We start from the raw sequence: 14,872 nt of genomic DNA on the forward strand, positions 1-14,872 counted from the left end.
AGATGAGGAATTACTCAGATTTACAGTAAATGTCAGGACTTTGACCTGGATTCATCAAGAACACTGCTAATTTCCTATATATTGATTTTCAGCAGGAACAATGTGGAAAGTGTTCTCTTTAATAGCACAGTAAGTAATTACATTACAAAGGAGGAATTTGACTTGGTGCAAGTATGCAGCGGTCACATGAATGAATGAATGAATTTTATTCTGGATAATGCAAGACAAACATCCAAGGCATAACATGAAAAGTGTGAACACTTATTTCCATCATGGTCCCTGGTCTTATAAAACACATCAACATAGTAATATCAGATAAAACAATACAGAACAGTCAAAGGATAAAAAGAACAAGATTAAAAAAAACATAAAACCGGGGGACTCACATTTTACACTAACAAAAATAATTTCTTCAGAAGGTTTTTCAAACCATTCAGAGAATTAGCAAGCCTAATTTCTTTAGGGATTTTGTTCCATTCCTCTCCACCCGAATAGAAGAACGTACTTCCTACTTTGGTCTTCAGATTGAGCAATCTGCTACACTGGCTCTTGTGTTCCGGTTATGGATGTCATGGACACACTGGAAGTACTTGTTGAAGTAGTTGGGGCAAAGGTCATGTAATATTGTATATACCGTACCACGGTAAGCTTCAACTGTTGGACTCTGCTTTCCACTGGGAGCCAATTTAACTCTTTAAAGTGGGGTGGGCCAATGTGCGTTCTTGGACTGAGGCCAAGGATGATCCTCATCAATTTGTTTTGGGCTTTTTGGAGCCTGTCTTTAGATTTCTTTGTGATGCCACTGGACCAGTGACCAGGTGTAGTCATAGTGACATTGAATTAAGGACGTAGCTAAAGTCCTCATTGTCTTCTTGTCCAGGATCTTAGATATTCTTGCTAAATATTTAGTCTTTGAGTGAATTTTTCCACTTGACAGAAAGGGCCATGGCTTCACTCGTCATACACTGATCAAGGTGACAGTACGTTACACAACACTTATCTTATAACATGACACCATTACATTCTACCGAAAGACTGGGATTGTTCCTTAGTTTGTACTTACATCCCAAAACAATACATTCAGATTTTCCCAGATGCAAGGACAGCCTGTTGTCACATAGCCAGCTGCTGACTCTCTGAAGCTCTTCGCCCAGAGACTTTCCGACTGCATCTAAGGAGTCTCCAGTTACTAGCAGAGCGGAGTCGTCCGCGTACAGGAACAAATGACACGTACATGCAGCCTCCATGTCGTTTATGTACAGTATAGTAAAAATAATAAAAGGACCAATTATGCTTCCCTGGGGGACACCACAGGGTAAGCTCCCTGGGCTCCGAAAGTGTCATCAATAGTAGAAGACGGAGCAATACAGAAAAACAATCAAATCAAATTATAAAGTAAAAAGTAAAAAGTCATTTAAAGTGATGGGGGAGGGTGAAGAGGCGGATGGCATTGCGGAGGAAACTGTCATTGTGTCGAGAAGTTCTGATAGGCCTACTGCCAGACATCAGTATTCTGCCAAGGGGGAGGGCCTTAAAGAGTTTATGTCCTGGACGGGTCGCGTCGGCCATGATTTTCTGAGACCGCTATAGCGTCCTGGCAGTGTGTAGGTCCTGACGGGATCGCAGGCTGCATCCTTTGCATCCTGCAACCTTTTCAATGTCTTCTGACGCCCTAGGGACCACTCTGAGTGTGTGTTGTGGGGGGGGGGGCAGCATGATTTGATCCATTATTTCATGAAAATCCAAGTCGATCGCCATTGCACGTACTTCCACATTATCAAACCTCGCGAGGCCACCGTGGCCGTCCACCTCCTTACAGACCCCATTCACTCCAGCAGTGAGAAATAATGTCAATCAACAGCAAACTTACAATGCAACAAAAGACTATTTGTCAGGTGACATGGGGCCTCCTCTCCTTGAATGGCTAAATGTCACGTCTGGAATGGACTGAGGCAGACTGTACCTGTCACTTTGCCTTGCTGCTAACTTTGTACTTTGCCACACTTGGCTGTTAATACTCTGTTTATAAATTAGATTGTATAGGCTATGTTGTACATTTATTCTTATTGTGTTGCCTATGTATCTTGTGTGCTGCCATGTTTCATCATCGTGCTCAGTGTATTTTCGAAGTTATTTCTTCAGCTTAATTTGAGCTCTTTTGAAAGGTAAGGGTCCCGCTTACACAAGAAGGCGATCATAATTGAACTGGCTTCTGTGCCTTTCCTTCGCACCATGTCCATCACTTCCCGGCCTTTGTCCGGCCTGGCTTTGGTTCTGGCCGACTCCATTTCTTCATCATTTATTACATTCCGTCGCAGAAGTTCGTCCAGCAGATTGTCTAGGACAGGCTCAGACACTCGCTTGATAAACTCTGCTCGAGCTGAGAGCAGCCTCTCCTCTGCTGAGAGACTCTGAGCCCTTGGTAGAGTTTCCCCACCTGGAGAAGGACCTGGAAGGTAAATTGGAGTCACAAATTAAGTTGGAGACCAAATTAATATATGCACTTCTACAGTATCTTAGATATAATATAGTATTTAAACCACAGGGTGACAGCATAACTAAATTGGAGCACTTCCATGGCCTAACATGTTCTTCCTTCCTGGTTTGTTAAGGCCTGGTCCAGTGTGTGGAATTGAGTGGCAACTAACAAATAGACTTGGCAGAAATGGAATATAATATATAAAAATATATATAATATATTTTAATTATGGTAGTAGGATATAATCCCCTTTCCCACCCAGAGTGTAAGCTCCGCTCCCCAGCTAGCACAGGTTGAGACTCTTGATTTGCATTTTTTTTTTATCCCAAGTAGAGGCAGGTCTGCCAGAATTCTGGGGGCTTAATTCCCCTTCAAGGTTCTTTTGTTAATATAAATCATTGCATGTGTTTGCACCACCCCCTGCAGGATGGTTTTTACCATACTGTCCTAAAGACAAGAAAAAAATCTGCAGGCAGCAGAGCATTCTCCTACCGAGCTCCCCAATCTCTGGAGCCAACTCCCTCCTATGAACAGGAAAGCTAATTCTGTATAAACCTTCAAATCCAATGAATAGTGTGGGATTGACAGTCTTTTCTCCTACGTTAGCTTAAACAGTATTAACATATGTTGACTTATCCAGAAAACTTGCGGGTGAAAAACTGGTAAAAATGTGGATTGTGAATGTCCCAGATATCAATAACTACGTGCACAAGACCCACACCCGATTCAATTCTACCACCCCCTTCTCTGTTCTAACAGACTGAGGGGGATGCGTTACCAGTCAGTTGCAGCTCATATTTCCAGACTTCTCCCCTCTCTTCTTCTCGGACCATCAAAGTCACTTCCTGTGCTCTCGTATGCAGTTGAATGTCAAATGTCGGGTGGTAATTTGGTCCATAATTTAGGTGAAAAGGTGCACGCTGAAAACCAAGAGACAAAATGATAGGAAGAATCAGAATAATATATGTAATAATAATAATAATAAATATAGCCGCAAGCGGCGATGACGGGGTCCAAGCAAGGTCAGTAAGGATGTAGTGGTCAGTAAAGGGTGATGGGGTCAGTCAGGGTGTTGTGGTCACATAAGTACTTGTGACTTGAAGTAGTACTTGGATAGAAAGCAGTTTTTGTGTACAATTTCCCTTTAAGTATCTGGACAGAAAGTGGTATTTGGGTAGAACATACTGTAAATACGACAAGTACTTCTCTGGCTCTGCAGATACATATAAGATGGTCTACAAAGTTAAACACAACAGTCTGGATAGCTCACTTGGTAAAACTCATGACTTATGCTAACTAAAGACCATTGCGGCTCAAAGTTCAAACCCCACGTGGGATGAACAACTTTCAACTTCAGACAGGTAAGTCAGTAACAGTAATTAAAACCCCACATGTTGCCTCCTTATTTTGCGGTGTTTCATGAACTTTTTCAATATCTTGGAAATGTTAGCTCGAGATGGCTGCGTTCAAGAACGTGTTTTGCAACAGGAGAGGTTAGTTCTTGTCTCATGATGGAGCTTTTGTGTTCTGAAATCAGAATTTTCAGTTGTCATTGTGTCTTTCCCACACACACATCAAACCATAGGGCGTAGTGGCGTCCACTAGAGAAGGTTGATGGGTTTTATCCCTGAAATTGCTTTTGGTGACTATAGCCAGCACCCTGCATGGCAGCTTGTTATGCAGTCCATTTACCATTAAGGACATTTTTGTATTACACACATAATGCACCACTTTCCATTAAAAGTCTGCCCTGAATGGAGGTGTTTGAACTAATTGGTGTGGGTTGTGCTGTTACAATGAGTACATGAGTGACAAGGATAATTCAGATTGAATTCTCTTTTGGACCTTTCCCATCTGAAGACACAGTAATGTATTGGAATGTTTTTCCTCTCATATATCTGAAAGAAGGCTCCCAGCAAACACAATTACATCATGATGATGTTTTGATATCATCTTTCAGTGACGTCCAGGACTAGGTCAAATCACAGCCGATTTGGGGATCATTTAGACATCTACACAGGAATGTCAAGATGACGTCAAAATATGACGTTACCATGAATAGGCATATTCAGTTATTCTGCTATGTACACAGTGTGTATTCAGCAGCTTTATACATAATTATATCCAGATTAACCTTTATTCTACATTTTCAAAAAATAAAAAAGTTACCCGGCTGTGGTTTGAACCCAGGACCTCCAGCTTTGGTGTCTGCTACTTTACCCCTAGACCATCCTTCCACAGCAATGACAAGGCACGGATGTAACCTTATTATGGCATAAACTTGTTTTTATTAAAACGTGGGTGTCAAGTCTTTGTGGATCGGGCATTACTGTGTGACATCTAAACCAACTATGTATTATGCTACAGCAGATGCAGAACTCCAAAACACATTAACCCCACCCAAAATGCTACATTCCAACTTCCAGTAGTAGTAGTAGTAGTAGTAGTAGTAATAGTAGCAGAAGTAGTAATAGTAGTAGTAGTAGTGTTGGTAGTAGTGGGAGTGGTAGCAGTAGTAGCAGCAGTAGTTGTAATTGACCGGTTAATGAGTTGTGGGCAATTTAGTGTTGGCGTGTGTTTCATTAAAAGTTTCGAGATTTATCATTTCAAAACGGTTTCACGTATCCAAAATCCTTTAATAACTTTAGGTCGGGGTAGTCTATAGATGACCCAGAAAAAGTGTCGTGTGATTTGGCCAAACGGTCTAAGAGGAGCTCGCAAAAGTAGGTTTTTGATCAAATTCAAAATGGCGGAAAATCTAACAGACAGAAATGGGCGTGACCTAGTAGGTTAGATGCACGATGCTCCAGGGAAACCGGTAGATGTGGAATTTTGATTCTACGGCTCGTGGTTCAGAAGTTATTGACCGACAAACGTGAAATTGGCTGTTATAGCGCCACCGTCTGGTGGATTGGTGTAATTTTTTTACTCTGAGTAGTGGGTGATGTCGTGAACCTGTGTGGAAAGTTTGGGTGATGGGGGGTGTATGGTTTCTGACATCCACACACTTTTAGGGCAGGAAAAGAACAAAAGCAAATACACAAAAGTTTAGACATTTATAATTTCAAAACGGTTTCACGTATCCAAAATCCTTTAATAACTTTGGGTCGGGGTAGTCCATAGATGACCCAGAATAATTCCTATGTGATTTGGCCAAACGGTCTAGGAGGAGTTCGCAAAAGTAGGTTTTTGATAAAATTCAAAATGGCGGAAAATCTAGGCACACGCAAATGGGCGGGGCCTAGATGGATAGATGCGTATTGATCCAAGGAATTCCTGAGAAGTGGTTGCAGATAGAGTAGTAAGGCTGATCCGTAGCGGCTTCTGGGACGTGAGTCGGGGTCTTAATTGGCCTCGGCTGGGTCTACTGGGCGAGGGTGTATGATGTTGACAGACCCGAAACACCTAACGACCCCAGATAACATCACTGATGACACGTCCTAGCGCATGCGGTAGCAGTGTATTTGAGAATGTAGAATCCTGGCTTGCCTCTGGCCGGTGACACTTAGGAAAGACTAGGTGACAACCAAGTATAGTTTGGTGACGAGCTGGAGAGACAGTTGACGGCCGGAGAGACGGCAACCCGGTACGGGATGGGATTAGCACCCCATCTTGGCTCTCTCGTGAGGGAGAAATCCACAAACGCTACGGATTAGCCTCCTGAAAATCTGCGCAAGATCGGCGCGGCCTGGGGTCCTCCAGGCTAGAGCAAGGTGCTCGACGCAGGTGAATGACGTGCAGCGCACAGGCCCTCTTGGGGCGTCCTTGAGGTTTCCTTTCTGCCTCTGGATTGCCTTTGACATAAGGGGGGTCTGGTGAGACGAAGGAGGAGCACGGCCGGGAGAAACCCACAGAGCCTAGATCCTCCATGCACCGAAGGGCCAATACTGCGGCGTAGCACTAGCTCTATTGCAGCGGATTGGGTTCTTTTTACCCCTCCCGCGGGCAACGTTGCAGATAGAGTAGTAAGGCTGATCCGTAGCGGCTTCTGGGACGTGAGTCGGGGTCTTAATTGGCCTCGGCTGGGTCTACTGGGCGAGGGTGTATGATGTTGACAGACCCGAAACACCTAACGACCCCAGATAACATCACTGATGACACGTCCTAGCGCATGCGGTAGCAGTGTATTTGAGAATGTAGAATCCTGGCTTGCCTCTGGCCGGTGACACTTAGGAAAGACTAGGTGACAACCAAGTATAGTTTGGTGACGAGCTGGAGAGACAGTTGACGGCCGGAGAGACGGCAACCCGGTACGGGATGGGATTAGCACCCCATCTTGGCTCTCTCGTGAGGGAGAAATCCACAAACGCTACGGATTAGCCTCCTGAAAATCTGCGCAAGATCGGCGCGGCCTGGGGTCCTCCAGGCTAGAGCAAGGTGCTCGACGCAGGTGAATGACGTGCAGCGCACAGGCCCTCTTGGGGCGTCCTTGAGGTTTCCTTTCTGCCTCTGGATTGCCTTTGACATAAGGGGGGTCTGGTGAGACGAAGGAGGAGCACGGCCGGGAGAAACCCACAGAGCCTAGATCCTCCATGCACCGAAGGGCCAATACTGCGGCGTAGCACTAGCTCTATTGCAGCGGATTGGGTTCTTTTTACCCCTCCCGCGGGCAACGTTGCAGATAGAGTAGTAAGGCTGATCCGTAGCGGCTTCTGGGACGTGAGTCGGGGTCTTAATTGGCCTCGGCTGGGTCTACTGGGCGAGGGTGTATGATGTTGACAGACCCGAAACACCTAACGACCCCAGATAACATCACTGATGACACGTCCTAGCGCATGCGGTAGCAGTGTATTTGAGAATGAATGATGTCACACAGTAATGCCCGATCCACAAAGACTTGACACCCACGTTTGAATAAAAACAAGTTTATGCCATAATAAGGTTATATCCGTGCCTTGTCATTGCTGTGGAAGGATGGTGTAGGGGTAAAGTAGCACACACCAAAGCTGGAGGTCCTGGGTTCAAACCACGGCCAGGTAACTGTTTTATTTTTTGAAAATGTAGAATAAAGGTTAATCTGGATATAATTATGTATAACGCTGCTGAATACACACTGTGTACATAGCAGAATAACTGAATATGCCTATTTATGGTAACGTCATATTTCGACGTCCTCTTGACATTCCTGTGTAGATGTCTAAATGATTCCCAAATCGGCTGTGATTTGGCCTAGTCCTGGACGTCACTGAAAGATGATATCAGAACATCATCATGATGTAATTGTGTTTGCTGGGAGCCTTCTTTCAGATATATGAAAGGAAAAACATTCCAATACATTATTGTGTCTTCAGATGTGAAAGGTCCAAAAAGAGAATTAAATCTGAATTATCCTTGTCACTCATGTGTCCAGCTCAGTGGCCTTGTGGTCTGAATGTCCGCCCTGAGACTGGGAGGTTGTGAGTTCGATCCCCGGCCGAGTCATAGCAAAGACTATAAAAATGAGACCCATTTGCCTCCCTGCTTAGCACTCAGCATCAAAGGGTTGGAATTGGGGGGTTAGATCACCATATGATTCCCGAGCGTGGCGCACGCTGCCGCTCACCGCTCCCCCAGGGGATGGGTCAAATGCGGAGAACAAATTTCACACATTGTGTGACAATCAGTGGGACTTTACCTTTACTTTACTTCCATTGTAACAGCACAACCCACACCAATTAGTTCAAACACCTCCATTCAGGGCAGACTTTTAATGTAAAGTGGTGGATTATGTGTGTAATACAGACATGTCCTTAATGGTAAATGGACTGCATGACAAGCTGCAATGCAGGGTGCTGGCTATAGTCATCAAAAGCAATTTCAGGGATAAACCCCATCAACCTTCTGTAGTGGACGCCACTACGCCCTATGGTTTGATGTGTGTGTGGGAAAGACACAATGACAACTGAAAATTCTGATTTTAGAACACAAAAGCTCCATCATGAGACAAGAACTAACCTCTCCTGTTGCAAAACACGTTCTTGAACACAGCCACGCAATCTCCAGCTAACATTTCCAAGATATTGAAAAAGTTCATGAAACACCGCAAAATAAGGAGGCAGCATGTGGGGTTTTAATTACTGTTACTGACTTACCTGTCTGAAGTTGAAAGTTTTTCATCCCACGTGGGGTTTGAACTTTGAGCGGCAATGGTCTTTAGTTAGCATAAGTCACGTGCTTTAACAAGTGAGCTATCCAGACTGTTGTATTTAACTTTGTAGACCATATTATATGTATCTGCAGAGCCAGAGAAGTACTTGTCGTATTGACAGTATGTTCTACCCAAATACCACTTTCTGTCCAGATACTTAAAGGGATATTGTACACAAAAACTGCTTTCTATCCAAGTATTACTTCAAGTTTCAAGACATCACCCACTACTCAGAGGAAAAAATTACACCAATCTACCAGATGGTGGCGCTATAACAGCCAACCACCACTATTACTGCTGCTGCTGCTACTACTACTACTACTATTGGCTACTAGTGGCGGCTGTGGCTCAGGAGGTAGAGTGGGTTGTCCACTAATTAGAAGGTTGGTGGTTCGTTCCCCGGCTCCTCCAGTCCGCACGTCGAAGTGTCCTTGGGCAAGACACTGAACCCCAAATTGCTCCCGATGGCTGTGCCAGCACCCTGCGTGGCAGCTGGCCGCCTTCGGTGTGTGAATGGGTGAATGTAGGCACATTGTAAAGCGCTTTGGATAAAAGCGCTATATAAATGCAGTCCATTTACCATTTACCATTTACTATTCTTAGTACTTCTGCTGCTACTACTGCTACCACTCCCACTACTACCAACACTATTACTACTACTGCTACTACTACTACTACTAGTACTGCTTGGAAACCGTCAGGTCACCGGATCTCAACCAAACTTTGTTTACTTGTGCATATACCAAGTCTGAATAAATGTGCACTATCTGACATATACCCCCCAAGTCACCGGAAGCTTGGACCCCGCATCGCCGCTTGCGGCTATATTTATTATTCTTTTTTTTATTCTCCGCTAAAACAGTATGCACGGCAAAAACCGTAAGGGGTACAGTAGCCAGACTTTGCACATAGGTTGGAAATGTGCCCCACTACTCAGAGACAAAAAATTAGCCATATTGGCCAGATGGTGGCGCTATAACAGCCGAGTGCACGTATTGGCCCATAACTGCTGAACCGTGAGGCGTAGAATCAAAATTCCACATCTGCTGGATTCCCTGGATCAATACGCATCTATCCATATAGGCCCCGCCCATTTGCGTGTGCCTAGATTTTCCGCCATTTTGAATTTTATCAAAAACCTACTTTTGCGAACTCCTCCTAGACTGTTTGGCCAAATCACACGGGAATTTTTCTGGGACATCTATGGACTACCCCGACCTAAAGTTATTAAAGGATTTTGGATACGTGAAACCGTTTTGAAATGATAAATGTCTAAACTTTTGTGTATTTGCTTTTGTTCTTTTCCTACCCTAAAAGTGTGTGGATCTCAGAAACCATACACCCCCCATCACCCAAACTTTCCACACAGGTTCACGACATCACCCACTACTCAGAGTAAAAAAATTGCACCAATCCACCAGACGGTGGCGCTATAACAGCCAATTTCACGTTTGTCGGTCCATAACTTCTGAACTGCGAGCTGTAGAATCAAAATTCCACATCTACTGGTTTCCCTGGAGCATCATGTATCTAACCCACTAGGCCACGCCCATTTCTGTGTGGTAGATTTTCCGCCATTTTGAATTTGATCAAAAACCTACTTTTGCGAGCTCCTCCTAGACCGTTTGGCCAAATCACACAAAACTTTTTCTGGGTCATCTATGGACTACCCCGACCGAAGGTTATTAAAGGGTTTTGGATACGTGAAACCGTTTTGAAATGATAAATCTCGAAACTTTTAATGAAACACACGCCAACACTAAATTGCCCACAACTCATTAACCGGTCAATTACAACTACTGCTGCTACTACTGCTACCACTCCCACTACTACCAACACTACTACTACTACTATTACTACTTCTGCTACTATTACTACTACTACTACTACTACTACTACTACTGGAAGTTGGAATGTAGCATTTTGGGTGGGGTTAATGTGTTTTGGGGTTCTGCATCTGCTGTAACATAATACACAGTTGGTTTAGATGTCACACAGTAATGCCCGATCCACAAAGACTTGACACCCACGTTTGAATAAAAACAAGTTTATGCCATAATAAGGTTACATCCGTGCCTCGTCATTGCTGTGGAAGGATGGTGTAGGGGTAAAGTAGCAGACCCCAAAGCTGGAGGTCCTGGGTTCAAACCACGGCCAGGTAACTGTTTTATTTTTTGAAAATGTAGAATAAAGGTTAATCTGGATATAATTATGTATAACGCTGCTGAATACACACTGTGTACATAGCAGAATAACTGAATATGCCTATTCATGGTAATGTCATATTTCGACGTCATCTTGACATTCCTGTGTAGATGTCTAAATGATCCTCAAATCGGCTGTGATTTGGCCTAGTCCTGGATGTCACTGAAAGATGATATCAGAACATCATCATGATGTAATTGTGTTTGCTGGGAGCCTTCTTTCAGATGAGAGAGGAAAAACATTCCAATACATTATTGTGTCTTCACATGTGAAAGGTCCAAAAAGAGAATTCAATCTGAATTATCCTTGTCACTCATGTGCTCATTGTAACAGCACAACCCACACCAATTAGTTCAAACACCTCCATTCAGGGCATACTTTTAATGTAAAGTGGTGCATTATGTGTGTAATACAAAAATGTCCTTAATGGTAAATGGACTGCATGACAAGCTGCCATGCAGGGTGCTGGCTATAGTCACCAAAAGCAATTTCAGGGATAAACCCCATCAACCTTCTGTAGTGGACGCCACTACGCCCTATGGTTTGATGTGTGTGTGGGAAAGACACAATGACAACTGAAAATTCTGATTTCAGAACACAAAAGCTCCATCATGAGACAAGAACTAACCTCTCCTGTTGCAAAACACGTTCTTGAACACAGCCACGCAATCTCCAGCTAACATTTCCAAGATATTGAAAAAGTTCATAAAACACCGCAAAATAAGGAGGCAGCATGTGGGGTTAATTACTGTTACTGTTACTGACTTACCTGTCTGAAGTTGAAAGTTTTTCATCCCACGTGGGGTTTGAAATTTGAGCGGCAATGGTCTTTAGTTAGCATAAGTCATGTGCTTTACCAAGTGAGCTATCCAGACTGTTGTATTTAACTTTGTAGACCATATTATATGTATCTGCAGAGCCAGAGAAGTACTTGTCGTATTGACAGTATGTTCTACCCAAATACCACTTTCTGTCCAGATACTTAAAGGGATATTGTACACAAAAACTGCTTTCTATCCAAGTACTACTTCAAGTTTCAAGACATCACCCACTACTCAGAGGAAAAAATTACACCAATCTACCAGATGGTGGCGCTATAACAGCCAACCACCACTACTACTGCTGCTGCTGCTACTACTACTACTATTGGCTACTAGTGGCGGCTGTGGCTCAGGAGGTAGAGTGGGTTGTCCACTAATTAGAAGGTTGGTGGTTCGTTCCCCGGCTCTTCCAGTCCGCACGTCGAAGTGTCCTTGGGCAAGACACTGAACCCCAAATTGCTCCCGATGGCTGTGCCAGCACCCTGCGTGGCAGCTGGCCGCCTTCGGTGTGTGAATGGGTGAATGTAGGCACATTGTAAAGCGCTTTGGATAAAAGCGCTATATAAATGCAGTCCATTTACCATTTACCATTTACTATTCTTAGTACTTCTGCTGCTACTACTGCTACCACTCCCACTACTACCAACACTATTACTACTACTGCTACTACTACTACTACTAGTACTGCTTGGAAACCGTCAGGTCACCGGATCTCAACCAAACTTTGTTTACTTGTGCATATACCAAGTCTGAATAAATGTGCACTATCTGACATATACCCCCCAAGTCACCGGAAGCTTGGACCCCGCATCGCCGCTTGCGGCTATATTTGTATTTCTATTTGCTTTTTTTTTTTTTTTTTTGTGTGAGGATGTATTGTGTTATATGTATATGTGTCATATTGTTGTAGTGTCTGTTATGTGTGGGGGGAAAATAATGAAAAATAATAAGACTAAGAATAGTAGTCATGTTTAAAAAAGTAGTATGTTTGTGATTTGCATTTAAAACAATCTATTCAACAGCTTTTTTAATTATCATTATTATTTAGTAATAATGATGATAATAATAATAATAATGGTAATATTAATTATTATTATTATTATTACTATCCAAAGTTAACCAAGAAACTGTATGTGTCTGTATGTTATGGCACTAGAAGTTGTATTAACATACTCACCTTAGGCTGGACTTTACAGCCCTCAGGCTCACAGAGGAGACTGTAGCTTTGGTTTTTGGTGAGGTCACAGTAGGAAGGAGCTTTGATGTACTCATCATTTTCTTGTTGCCCTTTGACCTTCAGTGACATCACAACATTCTTATTAGAGGGTTCATGCTGATATAGGCAGACACTGGTTTGATTGTGTTCATGAAGATTTCTTCTATTCAGTTTTCGCAACATTCACGTACAGTATGGAGACATTGCAGTAAATCGCCACAATAGGAGGTGAACAGGTAACAGTAGGGCTTTCACAGACTAGTCGACTACCAAAACCACTAGTCGACATGACATATCGACTAATTGTTCATCTGTGGTTTTAGGAATAAACCAAATAAATCAATAAATGTAACATAGATGTTTGAACAATCATTTTCAGGATGTCATGTTAAGTAAACCGAATTGAAGGTATTTAGAAACCAAAAGACTCCCGTCTAGGTTGTTACTGCAGTCAAACAGTCGCTATCTCCAGCTCAGACAAGTTGCTGTGGTTTCGTGGCTCATTTGTAAACAGCCTCTCAGAGCCAATCGGGACTCTGCTATTTCACATACTCCTAGATTGGTCCATTAGTTAACCATTTTTAACCCTGTTTTTGCTAAGTTCACAGAAACTTCGTCACTCACTCTGTCTCTCTCTCTCACTCAGTCACTCACTCATTCAGTCGGTCAGTGACATTCACATTTCTAGGGCTGGCCGCCATGCCGTCCAGCCAAAAAGTGACGGTAAATGATTCTGTGACAGACAGAGAGCATTACCTCCTGGACAGGGACGTTGTTTGGCAGCAGAAACACGTTGAGTTTTCGTCTCTGTGTTCTGCCTGGTGGTTGGAGGAACAGCAGCACTTGGCCGCAGATGGGCTGCTCGGTGAAAGTCAGAAACCTCATAATGTAATCCCACACCAGGCCGAAGGCAGAGAGGTGAGGCACCCTCACACCCACATGAGTCTCTGTGATCTCCAGGGGCTGGAGGATGCTCATTCCATCATCAGTGATGTGGACAACAGACAGGCTTTCAGGAAGCGGTGCTGTGAATACACAGAGACATCCATCCAAGATGTAACCCCATTACAATTTCATGTTATGTCCATGTCAGCAACTGAATGTCATCTTAACAAATTACTATACATCAGAATTTGTAGACTTTAAAAGGAAACTATTCTTACTTTTTTGTTCAACCAACATAATTTGCATGCAGCCCCTTCAAGGTTACCGTAATTCTTTTCCTACTAAGGGTTTCTTTTTCATTTTTGTAAGTTTTTCCCTGCGTGCATTCCTGGATGGCTTTTAGGGTCAAGGTTGGGGGTGCCAGTCAGTTAGGCTATTCTGCTTTTGCCTACCTTGGGTTTTCTTTTTTTCTTTTTTTACTATTGTTTTCTATAAGTTAAATTTTGCTCATTGATTGTGTTTAGTTAGATTTTGCTAGACACATTCTCTGTCCTTTGAGACATGCTTATGAGTTCTGAATTAAGGTTATCTCGCTACTAGCTACAATAAGGGGAGGGGTAAGGAGTTCCGCTCACGGCACGCGGCGCATGGTGCACAATTGCTAAACACGAAGCACATGCCAGTTGAGCAGGCGAGCGTGCTTCATTAGAAATGAGCGTGCACTATTTCTAGCATATAAATAAACTTGACTTGATATAATCCTGACTGTATGATGTGCTTACCCGGGCTGCTCTCACAGTGGGGGAGGTGGAGTTGACAGACAGAGTCTTGTGGACACTGGATGCTGAACAGTGGGCCTGCAGGTGTCTTGCCAGCTGAGTTGAGAAGGTTCTCGTCCCATTGGATGGTCCTGTACAGCACCTCACCCTCCTCAGCCATGGTAATCACCAGACCAGTCAACGTACACTGGAACACACCTGGACCAGGGGCCTGGAACCTGTAGGACACACAATGGTTTAAGGAATACAGACGTTTGTAGGATTGGCACTACCCGGCGGGGAGCCCCATCTTACACCAGTTTGATACTAGTTTGCTATGATATAAATGAGGAATTTTATATCAGCCTGAAAAGGTAGTAC

The 14,872-nt window shown here is 43.5% G+C and overlaps 1 protein-coding gene across 1 annotated transcript in view; it reads right to left on the minus strand.

The window, feature by feature from the left end:
• Positions 1-234: 234 nt before the first annotated feature.
• Positions 235-14,872, minus strand: part of LOC310777931 (NACHT, LRR and PYD domains-containing protein 3-like) — a gene marked incomplete at its 5' end in the record, with an annotated part of 66,629 nt that continues 51,991 nt past the window's right edge. Inside the window, 5 exons of the mRNA XM_083638274.1 lie at positions 235-2,449; positions 3,258-3,399; positions 12,810-12,926; positions 13,605-13,873; positions 14,516-14,730. Coding sequence (XP_083494400.1) covers positions 2,139-2,449; positions 3,258-3,399; positions 12,810-12,926; positions 13,605-13,873; positions 14,516-14,730 — 1,054 coding nt within the window. The 3' untranslated portion in view covers positions 235-2,138. The remainder of the gene's footprint in view (positions 2,450-3,257; positions 3,400-12,809; positions 12,927-13,604; positions 13,874-14,515; positions 14,731-14,872) is intronic.

This window comes from Poromitra crassiceps, assembly GCF_964638095.1.
Source record: "Poromitra crassiceps genome assembly, chromosome: 6".
In the NCBI taxonomy this organism is placed as follows: Eukaryota; Metazoa; Chordata; class Actinopteri; order Beryciformes; family Melamphaidae; genus Poromitra; species Poromitra crassiceps.